The sequence below is a fragment of the Centruroides sculpturatus genome, unplaced genomic scaffold (genome assembly GCF_000671375.1).
Source record: "Centruroides sculpturatus isolate CEXI.00-Female unplaced genomic scaffold, Cexi_2.0 scaffold1587, whole genome shotgun sequence".
Lineage (NCBI taxonomy): Eukaryota > Metazoa > Arthropoda > Arachnida > Scorpiones > Buthidae > Centruroides > Centruroides sculpturatus.
This window is the reverse complement of record NW_019385806.1, coordinates 106898-129674: the sequence shown is the minus strand read 5'-3', so window position 1 is coordinate 129674 and position 22777 is coordinate 106898. Positions and strand designations below refer to the sequence as shown.

At 27.8% G+C, this 22777-nt stretch overlaps 1 protein-coding gene across 9 annotated transcripts in view; it reads left to right on the top strand.

Moving 5' to 3' along the window:
• Nucleotides 1-22777, top strand: part of LOC111642249 (poly(U)-binding-splicing factor half pint-like) — a 63260-nt gene that overhangs the window by 27627 nt on the left and 12856 nt on the right. For 4 of the 9 annotated variants that reach the window (XM_023388561.1, XM_023388563.1, XM_023388558.1 and 1 more), the window contains 9 exons: nt 2438-2652; nt 8405-8463; nt 15387-15600; nt 19356-19483; nt 19555-19623; nt 19700-19802; nt 19887-20015; nt 20304-20336; nt 20520-20694. In XM_023388561.1, coding sequence (XP_023244329.1) covers nt 2438-2652; nt 8405-8463; nt 15387-15600; nt 19356-19483; nt 19555-19623; nt 19700-19802; nt 19887-20015; nt 20304-20336; nt 20520-20694 — 1125 coding nt within the window. Of the gene's footprint in view, nt 1-2437; nt 2653-3996; nt 4160-5315; nt 5419-5827; nt 5994-8297; nt 8345-8404; nt 8464-15386; nt 15601-19355; nt 19484-19554; nt 19624-19699; nt 19803-19886; nt 20016-20303; nt 20337-20519; nt 20695-22777 lie in introns of those variants that run through there. The other 5 variants (XM_023388567.1, XM_023388566.1, XM_023388559.1 and 2 more) reach the window with 5 other exon arrangements.

Here is a 22777-nt window from a genome sequence, read left to right as displayed (position 1 = left end):
CTTAAATATATAATTTAAAAAAAAAATCTTTTTCAAAAATTTTGTTAAAAAATAAAAAAAACGCTAATGCCATTTTTCTGTTTTACTGCAGGTGTATTTATATAATTGAGAAATATATTTTCAAAGATATAAAGCAGCATGCCTGTAGTTTAAAACAATTGTTTAGGAGATCTAGTTATTAAGTTAATTGTTCAAAATATTAAAATGTGATTAAACTGACAGAGGTTTAATTAATGATAATTTGTAATTTTAATATGTGATTTAATGTGAAAGGAAATAATGAAATAATTTAAATTTCTTACCTCATATGTCAGTAAATTCTTTAACATATCTTTCTTTGCATGCCTTTTTATAAATAAGCCAAATTAAAAATATAATTAGTTTGAGTGAAAAATATTATTTATGTACTTTTATTAATGGGAGTGTCCAAAGATTTTTTTGTACATAATAATTAAATCATTATATATAATTATAAAGTATAAATTTGGAGAAACATCCACAATGATTTTAGTTCTGTAAGAATGAAAATTTTACAAAAAGTTAAGTATGTTAATATTTTTAGAGCTTTATCATGCTCCCTAAATTGTATTCTTGTGTTGTATTCTGTCATAAGTGTATCCTGATGAGGATGTATAGTATAGAATGCATGATGGTGCTTTCTGCAAAAATTTGAATGTATAATTAGATGCATTTAATGCAATTCCAAACTGTAGAGCTATAAATTTCCACTGCTGTTTGTCTATCTGTCTTTCCCTAATCTCAAGAATGGAGTTAGATAGGTGAAAGCCAAGACCAGATTAGGGGCAGGAGGCCTCAATTAACTGTATACGAACTTCCCATGCAAACCAGAAGCACATTATTTCAATTTAAAATTTTTTCTCTGTAAGGAATTCAATAGATGATGGTATGACACTGTTGCTAACAGGGAAAGTATGATGTACAGGGGCAAGACCCTACTAATTTGAGTTAGAGAGCATATACTTATAAATTAAATAAATTTAAAAATTGCATCTTGGCACAATAGATAATTGCTCATTATATATAAATTTTTTCAGAGATTCTTTCGAAATATTTATTAAAATGAAAACTGTTTTCTCATAATATCCAAAAATTTCTTATTACAGCTATTATTAAAAATTTACTAATAAAAACAACAATAATAAACTTCTTTATATTAATAAAGTATATAATGAAAGTTTAATTTAAAACATTTTTTTAGTTTTTTAGCTAAATTAATATATACTTAAGTAAATGTATTGGCTGCATACTTAGAGTATATCAGTAAATTTATTACTGATTTAATGAAAACTAATAAAAAAATAAATGCGTTACAGCTTATTACATGGAAATTAGCTATCAATTTGTCATCCTCCAGTTTTGTTGAAGTTGTTAAACTTCAGTATGCTTACACAATACAAAAAAAAGTATTGTTACTAATGCAAACAAATTTTTAATTTTTATTAGACTAGACTGGTGTGGAGTACATTATGAAAATTATTCATTGAGTTGAAACACACTCAGATTTTTGAAATTTTCCATTTATATATAAACTTTAAGATTGATTAACTACTATGAAAACAATTAGGGGAGTTTCTCCAAATTTAAAAACTAAATAAAAAGTTCATAATTGTTTTTTGTTACATTGTTTTTGTTAAAATTTATATTAAAAAATTAGAAAATCAGCAATTTGAAGAATTTTTTTCACTTAATGTAACATTGCCATTATTTTTTATTAAAATGAAAAAATTAAAGTTAAAATTGAATAAAACAATGCGTGCTTAATTTTATGGTTTGAATTAGCCAACATTTTACTTTATAAAAATGCATACTGACTAATATTTACATGATACATATATCTTTGCAAAAATTTATATATCATATTTGAAAATGTAAATATACTTTCATTTTCAGAAGTTTTATTGGTTATAAAATTTTTATCATTAGTTTTTTTTTTTTTGTTATTAGAAATTATCAGGTAGCTTGTAAAAGTTGTCAATGATCTTATTGTAAGTTGTTAAGTTGTTTTTATAGATAAATTTTTTATCTATAAAAACAACTTAATATTTTTAATAGTTTAATTTATTTTCATATAAAATTTCTAGCTGATTGAGCAGGTTAATCATAAAACTCTGTATGATAGATCAAACCCCGTTAAGATGTCTGTTTTTTTTTGAGATTATTTTCTGAGGAAATTGTTGTAGCTATAGTCATTTATGGCATTGCTCTTGACTGATTTATTTAAAAGAATGTGTTAATTTTTTTTTTTTTTTTGAGAATGAAACAACTGAAGGAATTATTAATTTTGAAAGGCATTTAGATCAAACTATAATGTTAAAAGTATTGTTTTATTCAATTTTAATTGTTTGGACACTCCTATTTTACAGGATAAAAAATAAATTTTTTTTAATAATGCTAATTAAGTTGCTATTGCCCACAGATCTTAATGGTACAAATGGATCTGCTCAGGTGGAGCAGACTGGCCCAGTGTTGGCAGGCCCAGGTGCTATGCGATCTCCATCGTCATTGCTCGGTCTGGGATTGATCAAACTCACTAATGAACAGCAGGAAATGGTCACTAAAGCTAAGAAATATGCAATGGAACAAAGCATAAAAAATGTTTTAATGAAGCAAACAATAGCTCATCAACAACAGGTAAGATATTTTTATACAGGATGTTTCAAAAATGTATAACCACTTGAAGAGAAGTTGCTGAAGTTTACTTACATAAAGAAAAGATTTATGGTTTGAAAACAAAAAAGTTAAAAATTTAGAATTGTATTTTTCTATTTCACAAAGTTGTTCAACAGTTTTTTTTTTATCTTAAATTAATATAACATTACATTTTTAAATTTATAAATAGATAATGTATAAAGCAACAAAATAATGTTCCTAAACTTGTTTTTATATAAATATTACATAAACATGGTAGTTGTAATTAATTTTTGTACTTATTGTGATAATCTCTGACAGAATGATAGTTCCAATTTGTATAAATTTCCATTATAAAGCTTTTAAATAAAAATTCTTTCAGTTTAATGCTAGATTACTTAATTCCAAGAAGGTTTTAGTGAGTTTCTTTTATTGATAGATGCATATTTAATTGTAAAAAGTTCATAATTTTCTGTTAGCTTTCTATGTTAGGATAATTATGGTTAATGCTTAATTAATTAATTAATGATGAAATTTGGTTTTTACTTCCATATACTCTTTTCTTAATACTTTTATTTTTTTAAATAAATATCAATTTTTAACACTCGACATTTATGGTGATGGTCTCATTTTTAGAATGTGTTACTAATATTCTTTAACTTTAAAACTTTAGTATTATTTTCTAAGGATGGGAATATTTTTAAAAATAAGCAGATTAGTGATTGTTTTATAATGTTTTAAACAGTAGTTATGTAAATAAATGGAAAAAAAGGGATTAATAATATCCTGTGAGTAACAAATGCAAACATAATTAGCATTTATGAAATGTTATATCTAGAGATTGATTTAGACTTATTTCATCATGTTGTTTGAACAGTTTTATTTTAGAAAATAGATATAAATACAAATGTTAAGTTTTCATAATATTCATGAGAGATTTAAAGTAAAACACTGAACAGTCTGATACAAATGCTTATCTAGATATAGATGTAATTTTTTATTATAGTTCAAAAAATTGCTGCATGAAATATAATTATTCTGTAGATGTAATTTCTGATGATGATTTATAACATTTTTTTAAAGTTGCAAGTTTTTAATGTTTACAATTGTTATAAATTTTATATATCTGATTAAAGAAGTTGAATACTTGGATGCAATATTTAAATTTTATGAAAATATTATTTAATAAAATTAAAAACAAATCATCTGCATAGCAAAAGTGCAAGAGATAATTGATTCTTCATTAACTTAAACAATTAGATATAAAACCAATATTCCTGGTATATGTTGTTTGATAATTCAATTTAATTTTTTTTTCTTTTTCTTTTTTCTTTTTAAATTTTTTAGATTTTCCTGTATATTTATTGCCCAGGACACTACCTAAAAGATTATTCTTTAATCAGATCAACATTCTTTGTACATATTTTAGGATGCTCAATTTTCATGCAAATTCATCATATTGTATAATCTATTGAAGATTTTCTGTAATGCAGTTTTAATCAGTTTAAAGGTATTGTTATTTTTATATGCTAAATTTGTAAGTTTTGTTTTATACATTCTTTTAGATCAAATGTTTTGGTATCTGTGTAAATCACCCTGCTACACTACTTGAAGTTGAATTTTAATCCCAAGGTTTTTTACTATAGAACACTATTGTTTTAATGAGAGAGTTATACTTTTTAAATATGGCTATTTAATGTTTACATTTTCAGCACTTGCAATTAGCAGTATTTTTTATTTTTATTTTTTCTTTTGATACAGTTTTGTTATCTTTTAAAATGATAAAAGAATAATCTTTAAATGTTTGCCATATAAAAAAAGCACACACAAAAGTCCATCTCAGTGCACACTATGCAAATTTTTGGAAACAATAAACATACTCATCTATAACTGTGAGAAAATGTGACATGGCTATTGCCATTCCTCTTACTTATATTTTGAACCTTGCATTTTTCATGTTATGTTGTATATTTATTTCTGTTTTAAAAGAAAAATTTGTTTTTATGAAGAAAATAAAAATGAATGCTGGAAATTATAACATATCACAGATATGTTGAGAGTTTAAAGATTTGACAACATATTGAATTCTTATTAATTAAATGTAATTTACATGAATGTAAAAAAAATTGAAAAAAAGCAGATCATTAATATTAATAGTTAATTATTAAATATATAATTTAATTCAGTTGTTTGTAAATTTTTATATATATGTTTGTAAATTTTTATATAATAATTGGCAAATGCATCAAACAACTACCGTTTTATTTTTATGCAATTATTGTTAACTGAAAACACTGAAATGTTGCACAAATTTATAAATCTTAATTTCTAATTAGAAAATAATAATAAATGCTTACAGATAGATATCTATGAATGCATATTGCATCACATTAATTTTTTAGTTTGATGTAAAAGTAAATTAATGTTTCATTCACTACAACTAATACATATAACTCTTTATAAATAAATAACAATGTAACAGTTATCACTGGGATATTAGGCATACTTTTACAGAGTGATTTTGTATGTTTGAGTTACTTTAATTGAACTTCAAAGTATTATAGCAGGATGCCAATCAAAGATTATTTGGATCATCAAACCAGAAGTGCATCCAGGCATAGTGAGTACTTATCATTAAATATTTTGTTTGGGTATTCTTCTTACAGACACTGCCAAGTGAGCTGGTGCTCTCCTTGTTGAAATATGTCTTGATAGAAGTTTCAAACATTTTAACTCCAGAAGAATCCAATCTTCTTGATATCATATAAGGTAATTGTTTTGTATGGACTATTTGCTTCTGATCTGTTACTCCCTCAATGGAAAAGTTATTTATTGTACTGGTTTAAATTTCTTATTAAAATTAATAACAGAATGAAGCTATAAAATTCTACTGGGGAAGATAGTGAATTTTATGGTTTTATTTTGTCAGTTTAAAGAGATTATATTTTTCTTTGGAGTTTAGTATTACATTTCATTTTTAATTTGTGACCCACCCATTTAAATTCTGAATTAAATCAGTTGAAATATGGCTGACTTAACATCCAATCCATTAAGAGTTATTTTTATTAAATTTTTTTAAGTGACTGGTTAGCCAATTAATCAGCCTTGAACTATTATTTCTGTTTTGAAAACAATGTTTCAAAATCTTTGTTTTCTTTTTTTTGTCTTGTATTTCTAGTTTGAAATCCTGTATATCATTTTGCCTGATGATGCTCGTTGCGGTCCGAAAAGCTTTGCTTAGTAAAGCGAATATGTTAAGCACTTAAGTTTTGCTTCTCTAGCTGTACTGCTGTACATCATTGTACTACTGCTCAGAATTTATCTGATGCATCTCAAATTTTCAGGTAGGTCAAATACAACTCACTTGCCTGATGGGATTACACCACTAATAACATAGTATATATTTAAGGATCATTCTTCAACTTTGCATCTTAAAATTATTCAAAATAATCAAATATCTCATCAGATATTTAATGTAAAACAAAAGATGTATGTTTAAAAAAACACAATAGTATTACATTTATAGTAAAATCAACTCTCTTCAAGTGGCTAAACAATATTTTTGAATCATCCTGTATAAATATCTAATATAGCTTTTTATTTCACTCAGAGAATATTTAAATTAACAAATGTGAGTATGTATTCTGTAGAATTATTTATATTATTTGACAACTCATAAGTAATCAAGTTTTTAAATTTTATGTATTATTATTAATCTTACATTATCATATTTAATAATATAAAATAAGAGTAATAAATGGAAAGTTAAATAATATTTTATAATAGACAGACAAGTATATGTTACTTAAATAAATTTTTAAATACTTTTTATTGTTGGTTTATTATACCCAAAAATTATGTAATTTCTACATTATGAAAAAATTTGATTATAATTAAGAGAAGTAATCTTTGTCAGATTTTAATTATAGAATTTAATGTTTGTTAAGTATTTAGACTTTACACCATTAAAAAGAAAAAAAATTAGTATTCCTTCTGGCATTAATTATTTTTAATTAAAATTAAGTTTCAAAAGTATAAAACAATTTCATAATAAAATATAAACACTTCAAAATTTTAAAAATGCAAAATGTTATGCATGGCATAATGGTTTATTTAGAATGTTTACATTCTAAAAATAAGTGATATTAAACTTTGAAATGTTCTTGTGAATTTTGTTAAGTGAGCAGACATTTAAAGAATGTATAATTTAATAATAAATAAATAGTAATTCCTGATTGGCAGTAAGATAAATTTTCAAAGCATATAAATATTATTACAATGTGTGTTTTCTGTACAGCCATTTTTTAATGTTCATTGGTTCAGTTGAGTTAGCACAATATCCTGGCTGTCTCACTTCAGACCTCATCTCAGTGGATTTCTTTGTAAGAAATATAAGGATTTATCGAAGAGATGGTATTAATTGTATCGCTTAAATGTTTTCAAGATCAGAATCAGGAATGCTATTATAGATGTCACAGTTCAGATAGAAGCCAGAGTAATAACAAAAAATTTATTATTGATGGAACATATGCCTTACAATGGCAGGAAGTCACATTGAAATTGCAATATGATTGCTAGTTACAGAATTTTGTGTTTTGATAAGTCACACTTAATGTACTGGATGAAATAAATAAATCAATACAATTTACATTTGAAATTGTAAAATTATTTTACATTTACTCTATAGTTTCTCTAAAGATTTACTTCTCCAAGAAAATTCTATTAAATTTTATATTGATAATTATATTATATTGATATTATATTAAATATTAAGTATGATAAAAACTAAATAAAAAAACATTGTCTTACCTTAAAATAACAATATTTATAGAAGTCAACTGTGCTGTAGTACAGTACATATGTTAAAATCTTGTTTGATCTTTAAAATAGTTTTTAAAGTTATTAAATCTAAATAATACATTCATATGAAGAAAATCACAAAATAAAGTCATGTCAAATATTTTTGAAATCAGAATTATAAGTAAATATATAATAGTAATGATCTCAAATCATACTGTAATTTAATGATTCAAAATCTTTACTGTTATGCAGTATTATGATCAATGAGGTTAATGGAGATAAATATGGATTGTCAGTATGTTTTATATTGCTAATTTTTTTTTATTTGTCTACATGTATCAATATTATATTTATAAGATTTGCTACAAAAGGTAAATTATAATCTTGGTTGAAAAGACATTGGTACTTAAAGGGTAAGATTGCTCATGAGTTATTCAAAGTGTAAAGTAAAATTTTACAGTAACAATATATGAATATTATTAATCTCATTTGAGCATTTAATTATTTATTTTTTTTATATCCTATAAAACTGCCTTGGTGTTCAGCTTTTTCTGTTGTCTACAGTGTGATTATTTTTATTTTTTTTATTTTATTTTTTTTTGTCGTAGACTTAAACAATAACAAACCAGCCTTTAGAAGTTTATTAATTGTTAGGTTTTCCTCTTATTCTTCCTTGAATTGATGGCATTCTGTTTGAAAGTCAAAAAAAATTTGCTCGGTTTAATAATTGTTTTTCAAATATATTTATCCAATAATAATAATAATCAACCTTACAGAATTACAGGTTTTGTTATTGTTGTCTAATTTGTATCTTTTATCTTTTTTCTTTCTCTTTTTTTGCACTGTAGCAACAGAAAACGCTGCAGAGACACCAGGCATTAGTTCTTATGTGCAGGTTAGTAGCAAGATGGGCTCGATGGCCTACGAGTACAAAGGTGTTTTTCTTACCTTGCAGCAAATGGCGAACCTGAGGAATCAAGTGCAGAGACAGCAAGCTTTGGCTCTGATGTGCAGGTCAGCTTGTGAAGTGATGGAATACATTTATGGTTATAGGATGAAAAAATGGATTGTTCAGTCAAAATATGTACCCTTAGAGAAGTCGAGGCAGTGACGATTTGAAGTTACCCTCCGCAAGAAGAAAAGATCTCTTACAAAATATTTGACTGAAATCCTTAATTATATTAATTATACAGATTTTATTCTAAAAATTCTTGAGAGTTTGAAATAATACAGATTACTGTTTTCATCAGCATTAGAAATAAATGAAAAAGTTTTGTTCCATATGAGAACAAATAGGAGAANTATCGTTTTTTTTTTTTTTTTTTTTTAGATGTGAAAATACAGCTGTCCCTTGATTCCAACGTTTTGTAATCTGACATGCTCAGTAGTCTGACGCACCTCCCGTCAAGGTACCTGTCCCAGTTACGTGTCTGCTTGCACAGAAGCATGTCGTGACGTGAATCTTCCCACCCAATTCTTACACGATGACACATATTTTGTGTGTTTTCCATGAGCAGTTCTGTTCGAACAGTTAGATTAGGGAATATTGTAGGCTACTGCTAGCAAAAACAATGCCAAATATGTAATCACTTTCGGTAATCTGACACCGCTTTGGTCCCATACCTGTCAGATTATCAAGGGACTGCTGTAATATCAAAGGTCAAAAACATTGAATAGAAGTTTTATTTATTATTAATAGTTCTGGATAGTATATACCAGAAATGATCAGGTACGAGTGATCTCTAAGTACAAGTAAAATATATTTTTGACAAATAAGACATTTCAGGAATGTGAATATTTATTTTTAATATTTTTCAAATTTTTGTTTTATGGTTGACATCAACTATAATGACAAGAGTAAAATAGGCAGTATAGCCTAATTTATTCAATTTTTTGCAGAATTAGATATACATTGCTGTCAAATCTGATTCACACAACTGGCAAAATTGAGATGACAATTGGCATTAACCTATTCAATGTTGAAATTTTTATTTGTTGTCTGTGATGCCATGTTGAATTTTCGTCGGTGTTAAACCTAAATTTTTTTTAAAAATAATAATCGTGTTTACTGTATCATAAAAAATTATTTTTTTATGTTTCACAAACAAAATATATATATAGAATAATATAAAAACAAAAAAAATTTATTTTAAAAGTTCATTTTAATATAAAAATTGTGATGCAAAGCGACATCTAGTATCAAAAACGTTCCGATGTAAACACGGAAATATTCGGGATCGCCCATGCAGGTCAATGAGGTCAACACGGATATTTTCGGGATCAACATAGGACAGGTTAACAACTCTTTCCATCTGTTCTCTCTTGATCTTTATGATCAACAAAACAATTGACCAATCTTGTCAGTCACTTTAATTATTGTTGATTGTTTGAAAATTGTGATATAATTATATTAATTATATCATAATTTTGTTGCTTTTGTATCAGCCCATAATTTGAAAATTTGGAAAATGATGATATTTATTTTATTGTCAAGTAATGAAAATAATTAATGGTTAACTTTAAAATATATTGGTGTGTACTAATAATGATTCTAATTGAAAATAAGGAAATTTTGCTACAGTGACTTTACATTTTTATTCAAATTTAAATTTATTTTCTCGAAATATTTGATACTCTGTTAATATAAAAAAACATTATTGAAAAGCATTAAAGTAATAAACAAATTACAGAAACTGAAAATCATTTCAATCTCTTAAGATTTATGTAATGTCATTTTTAGAATATTTAATGAAAATTTTTAAATTATTAAGTACAATATTCAAAAATTCATTATTCAATGAGTAAATGTGGGAATATAGCTTAAAGGGTGTATAGTGCTTATAGTGCTTAACTAGTTGTGTTTATAATAACAAGATTTTAATAGATTATAATCTTAGAAATTGTCATTGCAGTAGCTTGGCTTGTTTCATTTATTGCTTATAGTGTTTAAAAATTATATTACACAATTTCAAAAATATTTTCTTTAATCTGAGTAGTTTTTGAGTGCAGCTGTTTGTAAGAATTGAGTTGATATTCAGATTTCTTAAATTCAATTTAAAACTGAATTTTCTTATTACACAGGTTTTCCAAAACAAATGTTAACATTTTCAATTGTCGGAGAATGTTGGATAATAATTAACATAACAATTTATATTAAAACATTGGAACTGTCCAAGTTTCACATTTGCTCATTACAATTTCTCAATGTATGCACCTTGTGTCACACAGCACACATTCAACCAACGCTCAGATTCTTCCTATGCTTGCTATGGCATGTCACTCCACTCACAGCAGCCGCATTAATGAGTGATTCCACTTTCTAGTATAGGTTTTAGCCTTCACAAAACATAAAATACCTTCTCTGTTGTTAAGTTGCCATTTTTGTTTATGGTCCTTCCTAGAGCTGCTAGTTATCAAGACATTGATTGTAGATGGGATTCAGATGGTTTTTCTATCAATTGTACATATTTCTTGGGTAATAATTAACATAATTATGGTAATTTAAAATGGTGGTATTCATTTTTGAAGACCCTGTATATTTAATTCTTGGTGTCATTAAAAGCATTATTAGAGATGATTTTTGTTGATATCTCTATATAATGTTTTGCATGTAAAATACATTCTCAAACTTTTATGCTTTTCTGAACTTGCAAATCTAGTTTTGCATCTAAATCAGAGATCACACTATCCAGTCTCTTGTGAATAGCCATTTCACAGAGTTCTTTGTCACTAGTTACAGATTACAAATATCTGACAGATGAAAAGTGAAATTTTTATAAAAATTTGAGAATATTTCGCAGGTTAAAAAAACTTTCACAAAAATATTTTAAATTTCAATTTTTGTATTGTATGTAGTTGCAAAGATACTTTTAAGACATGCTGTGCTATTAAAATTTTATAATATTGAAAATTGACATGGCTACATCAAGATGAATTTCAATTGAATACTTCAAAGTGGCAGGTATTAGTGATACTTCAATTGGAAGTATCTCTGTGATACTTAATGGATAGAAAGATATTCCATGAATTCCTTTGTGAAAATTTTCAGGGAAGGGGGAAATATATACATTTCATGTAATGAGTAATTTTTAAATTACACATTTTCTAATTCTGAAAACACTGTGCAATCATAATTCAAAAAAATATGTGCCTTTTTTTTATAATAGTTTCATCAAGTTTTTTTATACATGTTCTTTGTGATAACCAGAATGGATAATTTAAAAAAAAATTTCAAAATTTACATTATTTTAATTGCATGTGTTTGTTTATTCCACTTAAAATACATGTGCGTTTATATCTTTATATTGGCCTTTTATCCTTCTGTCACATCTTGATTTTCCACTAGTTGAGACTTACCTGTACCGAGTTGGAAAAATGTTTTACAGCTGATTTCTTTCTTTGCACAGGCCTTTTTTCTTAATACAAATTTTAAAATGATTAATGGTGGTATTATGCACACTTTCATTTCAAAAATTAATCACTATACTTTTTAACTAATTGTCAGCTTCTAATTTGTGATCCTTTCAGCATAAAATCACAGGTAACACAAGCCATTACATGCTATATATATAGTTTACACGTTTTAAATTCAAAGATAGAACAGATGAATAAACTTGTTTAGAATATATATATATATATTCTAAAAAAGTTTATTTAAAATGTGTGAAGCTTATTAAACTGAGCTAGAACTGAAAAATTTCCTTCCAAATAAATTTATAGAAAATGCTCTAATTATTGAATTAGAATACCTAATTGATTTTGTTTATTTGAAAATATCATTGAATAATGAATGAACAATTAGTATTTAAAGTGGAATTGTGATCTAATATTGGAAGAAAATAATTAAATTATCCAATTTTAGCATTTATAATCAAAATTAGAAGTAACAATACTAGATTGCAATATATTTATATTTTATAGAGAGTTTTATAGATGTAGCAGTTTTGTTTTATAAAATTGAGATAGATCTGACAATGTCAAATGCACTAATTTTGAGACCTCTGTACTTACCTAAAAGGTAGTTAAATATTGCTTGCGAAGTGTTTAAAGAAATATCAAAATATTATAATAAATTTAATAATGCTAAAAGCAATTAATGTTGTTCTGGCAATTAACTGTTGATATAAAGTAGACAACAAATTTTAACAATTCCAAAATTATATCATTGCTACAGTAACAAATTTGTTTCTGACGGTTAATAGAAAATTAACAGTTTGTGTCAAAATGGGTGTAATGGCATTCAGTATCTACATTTAATAATATAGTGTAAACCAACTTATTAATATGTTACGTTAAATTAATTCTGTAAGTTGAAAATTCGAAGAAATTTTCCAAATTAAATTTTTAACAAAAATTCTTATTCTTTAATTGATAGTCTGTCCAAACTCTTTCCAGCTTCTCTAAATTTTGTCCCTTCTTGTCATTAATGATAACATTTACTGTAGTTTTTAGTTATTTATACTACAGAATCATAAGACAAATAATTTGTTATAAAATTTTGAAATTAACAATTAATTCTATTTAAAAAATAAGTATGTGAACATTTTAAATGATATTTTAAATAATGAAAATGCAAATGTTATTAATCAATACACAATTCATTATAAATGATCAAATATAGTTTATCCAAATTATTGATGAAAGACTGACAATAATGTGAAATTTAATATCTAGATGTTGAGTTACAAATACTTAAAAACCAGTTCTGGGTGTTTATATTTGTTTTCTGTAAATACTAAGTATTTCCTTAGATAAAAATATACAGTGGAACCCCAGTTAACGAACTTAATCCGTTCCGCGACTCCGTTCGTTAACCGAATTGTTCGTTAACCGAAGCAATTTTTCCCATAGAAATTAATGCAAATGCAATTAATTTGTTCTAGTCTCCAAAACTTTGGCATTTTATTTGTAATATACAGTAATTTTCTTTGATGAAAATGTAGGAAAACATAGTATCTATCATTACAGCAACAAACATGTAAACTTTGTTTAATAAAATAGCACTGTACATACACTCATTTGTTGTAGTTGGTGGCAGAAAAGTGGAGATATACAAACCTTAATGCTTAGAAGGGGAATCCCCTCCAAAAAAATAACGGGTAGCACTTCATCGGAAGATTCTTCGAGTTGAAGTCTCTTTCGGTAAAAAAAAACCACCAGTGGCTAAGTGGTCTTTGTACCTTGAACACGGGGAGTTCGTTCGTGGGTTCGCACCTCACTCTGATGGGCTGACCACGTGGAGTTTTCTGGGATTTCTCCACATCTGTAACGCCTGTAAATAGGGGCCAGTTTCCCTTAAAAATACCTCCCAGAAGACATTCCCCCTAGTCAGATCGCCCAAGTGTTGCGTTGCCATAACTTAACAAAGAAACAAACTCTTTCTGTAAGGAATAAGAAATTGATCTAAAATTGATTGTCTTACTCTTTTAAGCAAAATCTTTCTCAAATGTGATAGCGCATTGTCGTTTTCTATTGCCATTATGACTTTTTCTTTCGTTGATGCCATATTGATGAAATACTGTATATAAATTACAAAACTGAAAAAAGAAGTATAGTACAAACACTCGGAAAAGCAATGCTTAACTTGCGCATGCCTAACGCCAACTAAAATTTGACACAAAATATCATTATGTTCGTTATCCGAGACAAAATTTTTGCAAAATAAAAGTTCGTTAACCAATTGGGTCATTAACCGGGGTTCCACTGTACTTTTTGATTAGTATTACCTTGTAATATTAATTTATAGTGTATCCTAAATGTCTTGAACCATAGGAATTATGTTGAACTTCAATTATTCTTGCACGTAAATCATGGTACTAAGTGAGCAGGAACAAATTTGAGTTATTTTGATGGTGGGAAATTGACAGAATTCCTGACTAGTCTAACAAGCTGCATCCAGACTTCCATATGCAATTGGAGGAAGGTTTGGATACAGCCTATTAAACTGTTTGGCAACTTTGTGCTGACTGCAGATCCTCATCATTGAAATAACTTGAGTTTGTTCCTCCTTACTTGGCTATGTTTTACCTGTAAAACAGCAAATAAAGATTAATGTAACACTTATGGTTCCAGACTTACAGAAAGCTCTATAATGAAAACTCTATGGGAAATGGACTCATTTATATCTTAAACAATAAAGCAGAAATATACCAAAAATATTGTGAGTTGATGAGTATTAATGATTCTATCTCTGAGAAAGAATTGCATGAGTAGTTTTGTGATTTTGTAATTGCCAAAATGTCAGTCTGTGATAAAATGCTGAGTTTTATATGAATTTTATGCAAATATATTGAAACAAGATTTACTTGTATATTTTTAATAAATTTAAAGATTATATATAATTTTGTTTAGAATAATAGATTTCATTTAAAATAGCAATGGTTGTTAGATTAAATTAATTTGACAGGCAATTTAATTTTATTACTACTAAATTTCAGTACAGAGATAAATGTCATTAAAATTGAATTTCAAATTAATTAGTTTCTTTGTATAATAACAATTCAGATTTTTACAGAGGACAAATTATAGCATTTATGAGATTAAAGAAGAGGTAATTACAGTTCATACAAATTCAAACATGTCAAATTTTCTGCTAAGTTCACAGCAAACAAGAGTGAAAATATAGTTTTTAAATTATGAAATTATTTGAAATGGGTCCAGTTTATTGCAGTAATTTAGCAGTAACAGCTTTATCTGTATAATTTTTAAATTTATTTTTTATTGTGTTCTTTATCCTCAGTTAGAAAAGAGTTTGTACAGACTATAAATTGATAAATTCAATTTTCTTTTTCTTTTTTTTTTCACTATTCTCATTTATAGTTTAAAAATAATTTGCTGTATTCTTTAGTTATAGATATTGTAGGCCTCAAAAATCAGAAGAAAATGCAGATATGTTGCTTAATAATTAACGTTGGCATTGGTTTTTTTATTTGCCACAGGGTGTATGTTGGAAGCATCAGTTTCGAACTGAAGGAAGACACTATCAGGCAAGCTTTTCTTCCATTCGGTCCAATAAAGTCTATCAATATGTCTTGGGATCCAGTGACGCAAAAGCATAAAGGTTTTGCATTCGTAGAGTATGAATTACCAGAAGCGGCACAGTTGGCACTAGACCAGATGAATGGAGTTATGATCGGTGGACGAAACATTAAGGTAATTTAAATTTGAGCCTTAAATTTAAGTTTTAATCTGAATTCTATCAGCCCTGAAGGTCTCTGTACACTTTTGATATGGGAATCTGGTCTTGCCATAAAAGATGAAATGTGCTGTACCTGAATAAGTGCATCAAGCAAAGATTGATGTCCTGTATCTGGGAAAATTATATATATAACATACAAGATGCATTCCATAAGTAATGCAACCAATTTTTTCATGATGCGATGATACGCTGTATGTAGTTCTAACCTGCTGCACTAGGTGGCATGGGGCGTTGGCTTCAAAACTCGCTCGGTCTCATTTGCTTCCAAGCTGCCAGTGGGTGAGGACATTCGTTCCCATGAACCCCATTTTGAGTTAATGTAACATGGTGCAATGGATTATTTTGTGGAGCAATGTTACGCTATCAAATTTTTTGTTAAACTTGGGAAGTCTGCCACCAAAACCTTTACATTAATTCAGCAGGCCTTTGGGAGTGATAGCTTGTCCAAATCCCAAGAAGGCACACATGAGCAAGTCCAGGATCCAAAACCATGCTCATTGTCTTCTTTGATGTCAGAGGCATTATCCACCATGAATTCGTACCTGCTGGGTCCACTGTAAATGCAGCTTTCTACTTGTAAGTGCTCAAAAGACTGAAAAGGAGGGTTGCGCACTGCCAAAATGACATCAAGGACATGTGGAAACTTCATCACAACAACGCGCCAAGCCACAGTGCCTTCATTGTCAACAATTTCCTGGCCAGGACCCACAGCCATCTTACAGTCCTGACCTGGCTCCTGCCGACTTGATTTTGTTTCCTTGCTTAAAAGGGGCCATGAAAGGGAAACATTGGGACGTGATTGAAAACATCAAGGCTTATGTTACATCATCTCTGAAGGACATTCCAGAGAAGGCCTTTCAGAATTCCTTCCAGGCCTGGAAACACCGCCTTCGCAAGTGTATCGATGCAGGAGGGTGCTATTTCGAAGATTTTTGACTAATTGTAAGAATATGTTCAATAAATGATTTTTTATGAATTTGATCACATTTATTATGGAACGCACCTTGTATATGACAAATGTGTGTTTTGGTTAGACAGATGAGCTGCTATTATGCCAATAAGATATTGAATTACTTGAAGAAGATTATACAGTTTGTTGAGGTAAAAGAGTAACTCTGTAAACATATGCCCAGAATAATCTGGTTGTATTCTGACCAGATGATTCTGGTTAATATTGAAAGCTGCTGTAAGAAAGTTGTCTAATCAGAAGGATACATCAGTTGATAGGGAGGGATGAAGCATTACTACAAAGAACTTGATCATTCACTTGTACAGAAGTTGGCAATGGACACTAAGAAAACATTTGATCAAGTCTGTCAGTTTGGAGTGACTGAGAACCCTGCTAATATACAGGGGGTTTCAAAAACATAAACTTCAAGGAGTTATAGAAGACATCAAAACAATCACGTTTTGTTAATAAACTCTTGTTTGCAAATGAGTTATTTTGGCAATAGAGCACATTAAAGTTTTAATTTAGAGCCACCATGCAATGGCCAGCGAGAACTGGAGCATTTTGTTTTCTTGCTTTTGTTGTTACGTTGGGATTAAAAAAACAATAATAAAGATACCTTTATTCTAATGAAGGTTGTTGAAAATTTTCAAGAAGACAGTAGTTTTTACTACTGACTGGTAACCTTATACCTTCAAGTTTCATTTTTTATTCAATTACCTATTCAAAATTCTTCTTCAAATTGAACAATAATTTTTCTTTTGAAGAACTGGCTAGATTTATCTTGTTTATGGTGAAGTAAATTGTAATGGACAAGAAGCTGAATGCTTGTACAAAGAAAGATGTCCCAAGTAACCATTGAGATCTTCTGGCAAGAGTCATGGTCATTTGGACACATGCATGCTATCTCAGGAATATTCCATGAAGTCTGAAACTGTGAATTGACAGTGTAATCTCCATGTTGAAGTATATAATTGCCATTTTGAGCACCTGATGTAAATTCAAATAATTTGCTCTCTTGTCAAAATAGCTCATTCATGGATATGCGTTTATTAAGAAAAAGCGATTGTTTTGGTGTCCTCTATAACTCCCAAAGTTTGTCAGTATGTTTTGAAACACCCTGTGTATTTTCTAAAAGGTAATATTAAACATTAGTCTTACAGTATTCAATAAAAAAAATCATATTTGAAATCAGTTTAGGTTTTTAGTACTTGCCCATTAGAATAATTTAAGAACAACTTGTTTAGAAATAGATTTCCTTGTTGCAAACTTATATTATTATTTTATTGGATAAAATTTCGTATAATTCAGAATAAATGTTTACATAATAGAGAGGTTGTGGACGAAGTTCAAACGTTAAACTTGTATGGCAAGCAGAAGTTTACGTTTGACGTTTGAATTCCAAGTAAAACATGTTGCGCCACACGTTCACATCACTCACTGACTCATTGTTGAAAAATGATGGAAACATTTAATAACAATGAATTTTACTAGTGAAGGTAAATAAACAAATTAAACTATTTTAAAGTATTTATAGGATGTTTAATAACACTAAATAATAATTTTTAATTAGCATCATGTCTCCTACCGTGATAGGACGACCTCATACTTTTGTTGAGGGAAGTATTTTTGTAGTGGCTTATGTAAATCTGAAAGCAGCTTGGGAAATTATTTTTAGAAAATTTACAAACGTATTACACTGTGGATGGTAGAAGATGCTGTGAAAGAACAAACCTACTCCTACAGAATTATGATAAGCTACTATGAATAGAAATATATGTAAATTCTATAAGCACTTCACGTCACTTGCAAAAAAATTGAATAATTAAATAATTTCTGGATTAAAATCCTCTGTTTCTTTACAATATTATTCATAAATGCTTAAATAATCATTATTTTAATAAAATACATCATAATTTTAACTCCAAATACAAAAAAATGAAGAAGTTTAAGCCCAACTTCTACTTGCCATGCTAGACATAGCGAACACCATTATCAACCTTCTAGAATTGCCAGATGGTAGTGCTTGATGTCCGACGTTCACATTTTGGGCTGAAAATGTCAGCTGCAATCTCTCTAATACTTGGGTTAAGTAAATTTTGCAAAATATAAATAGTATGGCAAAAGACAAGAACAAGAAAATTTTCAATGGAATGTTTTACATTTTTCACAGGTTCTGTCATATGAAATAGAATGAAATCTTAAAAAAACATGTCTAGTTCTTTTAAATTTGAGAATATTTTTTGTTTAGTAGAATTCATTACAAGTTGCATAATGACTCATACAATATTTTTATCAAAGTAAGATATAATATTAGAGAAAAACAACACTCATTCCTCTCCAGTTATAAAATGTACAAAAGTGAGCCTTGTGTATTTACTTAATCCTTCTAAAATTCATTATTTAGAATACATAAAAATCTTCTAAATGTTCTTTTTTCTTGATAGTACAAAGAAGACTTCTAATAAATACTTCAAATTACGTTTATCACATGAAATATGACCAGTATATAACTTAATTAAAAATTGAAAGATCTATTAACTTGTATTAATAATTAACTTTCAAACATTTTGGTTGTAATTGAATTTTTGTTAAGAAAACAGTTAAATACATCAGTTGCTAAATAATTTTGTTGATCAGAGAATATTATTAACTCTGATTTACATAAAATCTTATAGAAGAAACAAGTTTAAAATATATTTGAAATAATTATTCTTAAACTGCTTTAAATTTAAAAAATTCACACACATTTTCGGATAGGTTGGAAGACCTAGTAATATGCCACAAGCCGCACCTATTATTGAACAAATCATGGAAGAAGCAAAAACATACAATCGAATATATGTTGCATCAGTTCATCAAGATTTAACAGAACAAGACATTCAAAGGTAAATCTTTGCAATTTGTTTATCATGAAATACCATTGCATCTGTGTGTTTAAATTTACTGGTATTTTTAGTGTTTTTGAAGCTTTTGGTAGAATAAAAATGTGCAAACTAGCATCTGGTAGCATACCAGGGAAACATAAGTAAGTTGATCATTTAAGTAATTAATTTTATGTTTTTTTTTCCAAGGTTTATATTGTTATTTTCTTACTTTTATAGAGGATATGGGTTTATTGAATATGAAACTGCTCAAGCAGCTCAAGACGCAATTTCTTCAATGAATCTTTTTGATCTCGGCGGACAGTATTTGCGAGTCGGAAGAGTAAATATTATATTTTTAATATTTTAGATGAACATTAGTATAAATTAAACATCATGTATTGAAAATAATTATAATTAATTTTAGACAATTACTCCACCAAATGCATTGCAAACTCCAACAACTTCTAGTACAATGCCAACGGCTGCCGCCGTTGCTGCGGCTGCCGCAACTGCCAAAATCCAAGCTATGGATGCCGTAGCTAGCAACGCATTGGTATGTATAAATAATTATTTTGTAGAAAATTTTCAAACAATGCTTTATAAAATTATTTTAGTTTGAATTTATAAATTATTTGCAAAAAGAAAAAATATGCATTAAATTTAAATATTCTTTATTCTTTATTTAACATTATTCTTAATCAGAATTAAATTATCTTTTGAATGTTTAAAGCATGATGGCTGCTTTATCAATATATTTTTGTTCTTTACGACTTAAACACACAACAAATTAGTCATTTTTAAATTATATATTCGTAACAAAAATATGCATTGTTTATCACAGACTTTTGATGGTCAGCACTTCAGCATTTCTGAGGTTAGTGTCTGTATTTCTCTAACCAGCTAGACTCTTGCTTTTTCTGATTTTTCCCCCTAAAAGTTTCCTGCTGCAGTATTTTTACATACATACTTAATTTGCTTTTATCATTTAGCCATGTTATCATTCTTAAATATGCAATCAATATAACATTCTAAAGTTTCTTTTGATGCATTTCATCAGGTTCTCGGTCTCGGGGCTCCACCTGCAGCGGTCTCATCTCCCCCGCACACTGGTCTGAGTCCTGTAATTCCGCCCCCAGGACTAGCTATTCCTACTATAGGACCTCCTGGACTTGTAAATCCTCCTATTTTACCTCAGCCAGTTTTAGCTGCTAATGCGCCTGGTATTATTACAGGTAAGTACAGTACATTTGTTTTGTATGAACTTACCATTAAAATTTATAAGATTGATAAAAATACTTATTTTTCATAAAATTTAATATTAGCAATGTTTTAAGCACTTTTTATTGTATGTTAATTATTTTTGTGTTAATATACAAATCAGTAAACTATCAGTTAGTATAAAATATAAATAATATAAACAAATTTTGACAATAAAACAATTTCTTCCTCACTTTGATCTTATAAATGTAAAATAATTTTGAGAGAATTTATATAATAAATTGAATGTCAATTAAATCACTGTGTTCCTGCTGTCAGTTGCAATATTTGTATTTTGTGCAAGTTTCAAAAAAAATGGTAAAAACAAGTTGAAGTTGATGAGACAAATGGCAAATGCATATGTTGCGGCAGAAAAAACTGCTTGCATGTGGTAGAAGGGGCCAAGAATGTATTTCCTTGATACATTTGCTTTGGTATTGTAATTTGTTCGAAGATTGTGTGTAATTGAAAAATCCCAAATGAGCAAAGTGGTGTAAAAAAATGATTAGTGTACATTTTCTATAACTTAATCTATTTAACTGTTTTTAATTGAACATTCTTTTGAATGAATTGCTATTTTCAATTTTTAAAAGATTAGTTTCTTTAAAGTAAACTTTTTCATTAGTTAAAATTGTTAATTTGAGAAAGATATGTTTTTGGAATTGCCAAGTTATTAAAAGTTTAAAATAAGATGTTTTATTACATGTTTAAAAGTAATTTATCTTGTTATTAAATCACAATTGTAAATTTATATGGCATTAAAAAAGGATAAAAAAAAACAGTTATTAATTAATTTATTATTTATCAATGAATTCATAATCTGTTACCAATGTCCTCGCAGCATTTGCAAAGCAACAAGGAATTGAAGTATACTGAAATCAGGCAGCGATTATTAAACCTACAAGATCAATACAAGCGGTGAAACACCTGGAAAAGGTTGCGATACACAAGGCGCATACGACCGCGCAGTGCATCAACCACAGAGATGCTGAAAGTTTATTAACAGCCTGGAAGTCCTTTTATGATAATGTAGATTAATTATTACAACCGCATAGGTGGCGTTATTAATTGTTTTTATAATATTACTTGATATATAATGATGTTATTTTTAATTGTTTAGGTTTAATCTATACGTTTTATAAGTACGCGCATGCGCTTTAGCGTTAAGTTGTAAATAAGCGTTGTGAAATTTTTTGTATTTTTCCAAATACTTTGTTCATTATATAGTTTGAATTTTGAACTGAAGAAGGTCGATTAAAACGATTGAAAACGTTTTTCAACGCATTAAAATTGTGCTGGAATAGAGAAAGGTGTTTATTTATTTTTATTGTTACCAATATATAAATTTGTCTTAAATATCCTGAATATATTGAAATATTAATAAACTGAATCAAAATTTAATTGGAAATTACCTTTTACATTATATAATCAAAAAATTATTAAAATGAAAAATGATGAAAGATACTTGAAATTTTTTGCATTTTGTTTTCAATTATAGACCAGTTCATTAATATTTAATAACTCCTCAAACAGGGGTGAATGAATAATTCAGAGCTCAAAGTTAAAATATTTCAAAAAGATTTCATGGATGTTAGATTATTAAGAATACTAGCAGATGAGTGCAGTGTTGTTTAGGCAAAAACTAAAATCGTCAAAGATTAATATTATTAGATTATTTCATATTTCTTACCTTTCTGTTATATTATATTATAGTATTTGATTTATATATACAAAGATTGTCTTACATAAGGGTTTATCACATCAAGTGATCAATCTAACACATTTTAAAAATTCTTTAAATTGTGTACAGTAGAAGAATTAAGAATTTTTAAAATGTGTTAGATTGGTTACTCAGTGTGATAAACTCTTACATAAAATAAACTTTGCTGTTATATAAATCAAATACCATGATACAATAAATATTAAAATGAAAATCATATAAAGAGTTTGGCTATTTCAGCCTATCAATGTCATGTTTATTACAATAATTAAATGGTACGAAATGGCACAATTTCATTGGTGAAAGTAGACATCCATTGAAAATATTTTTTCTAATCT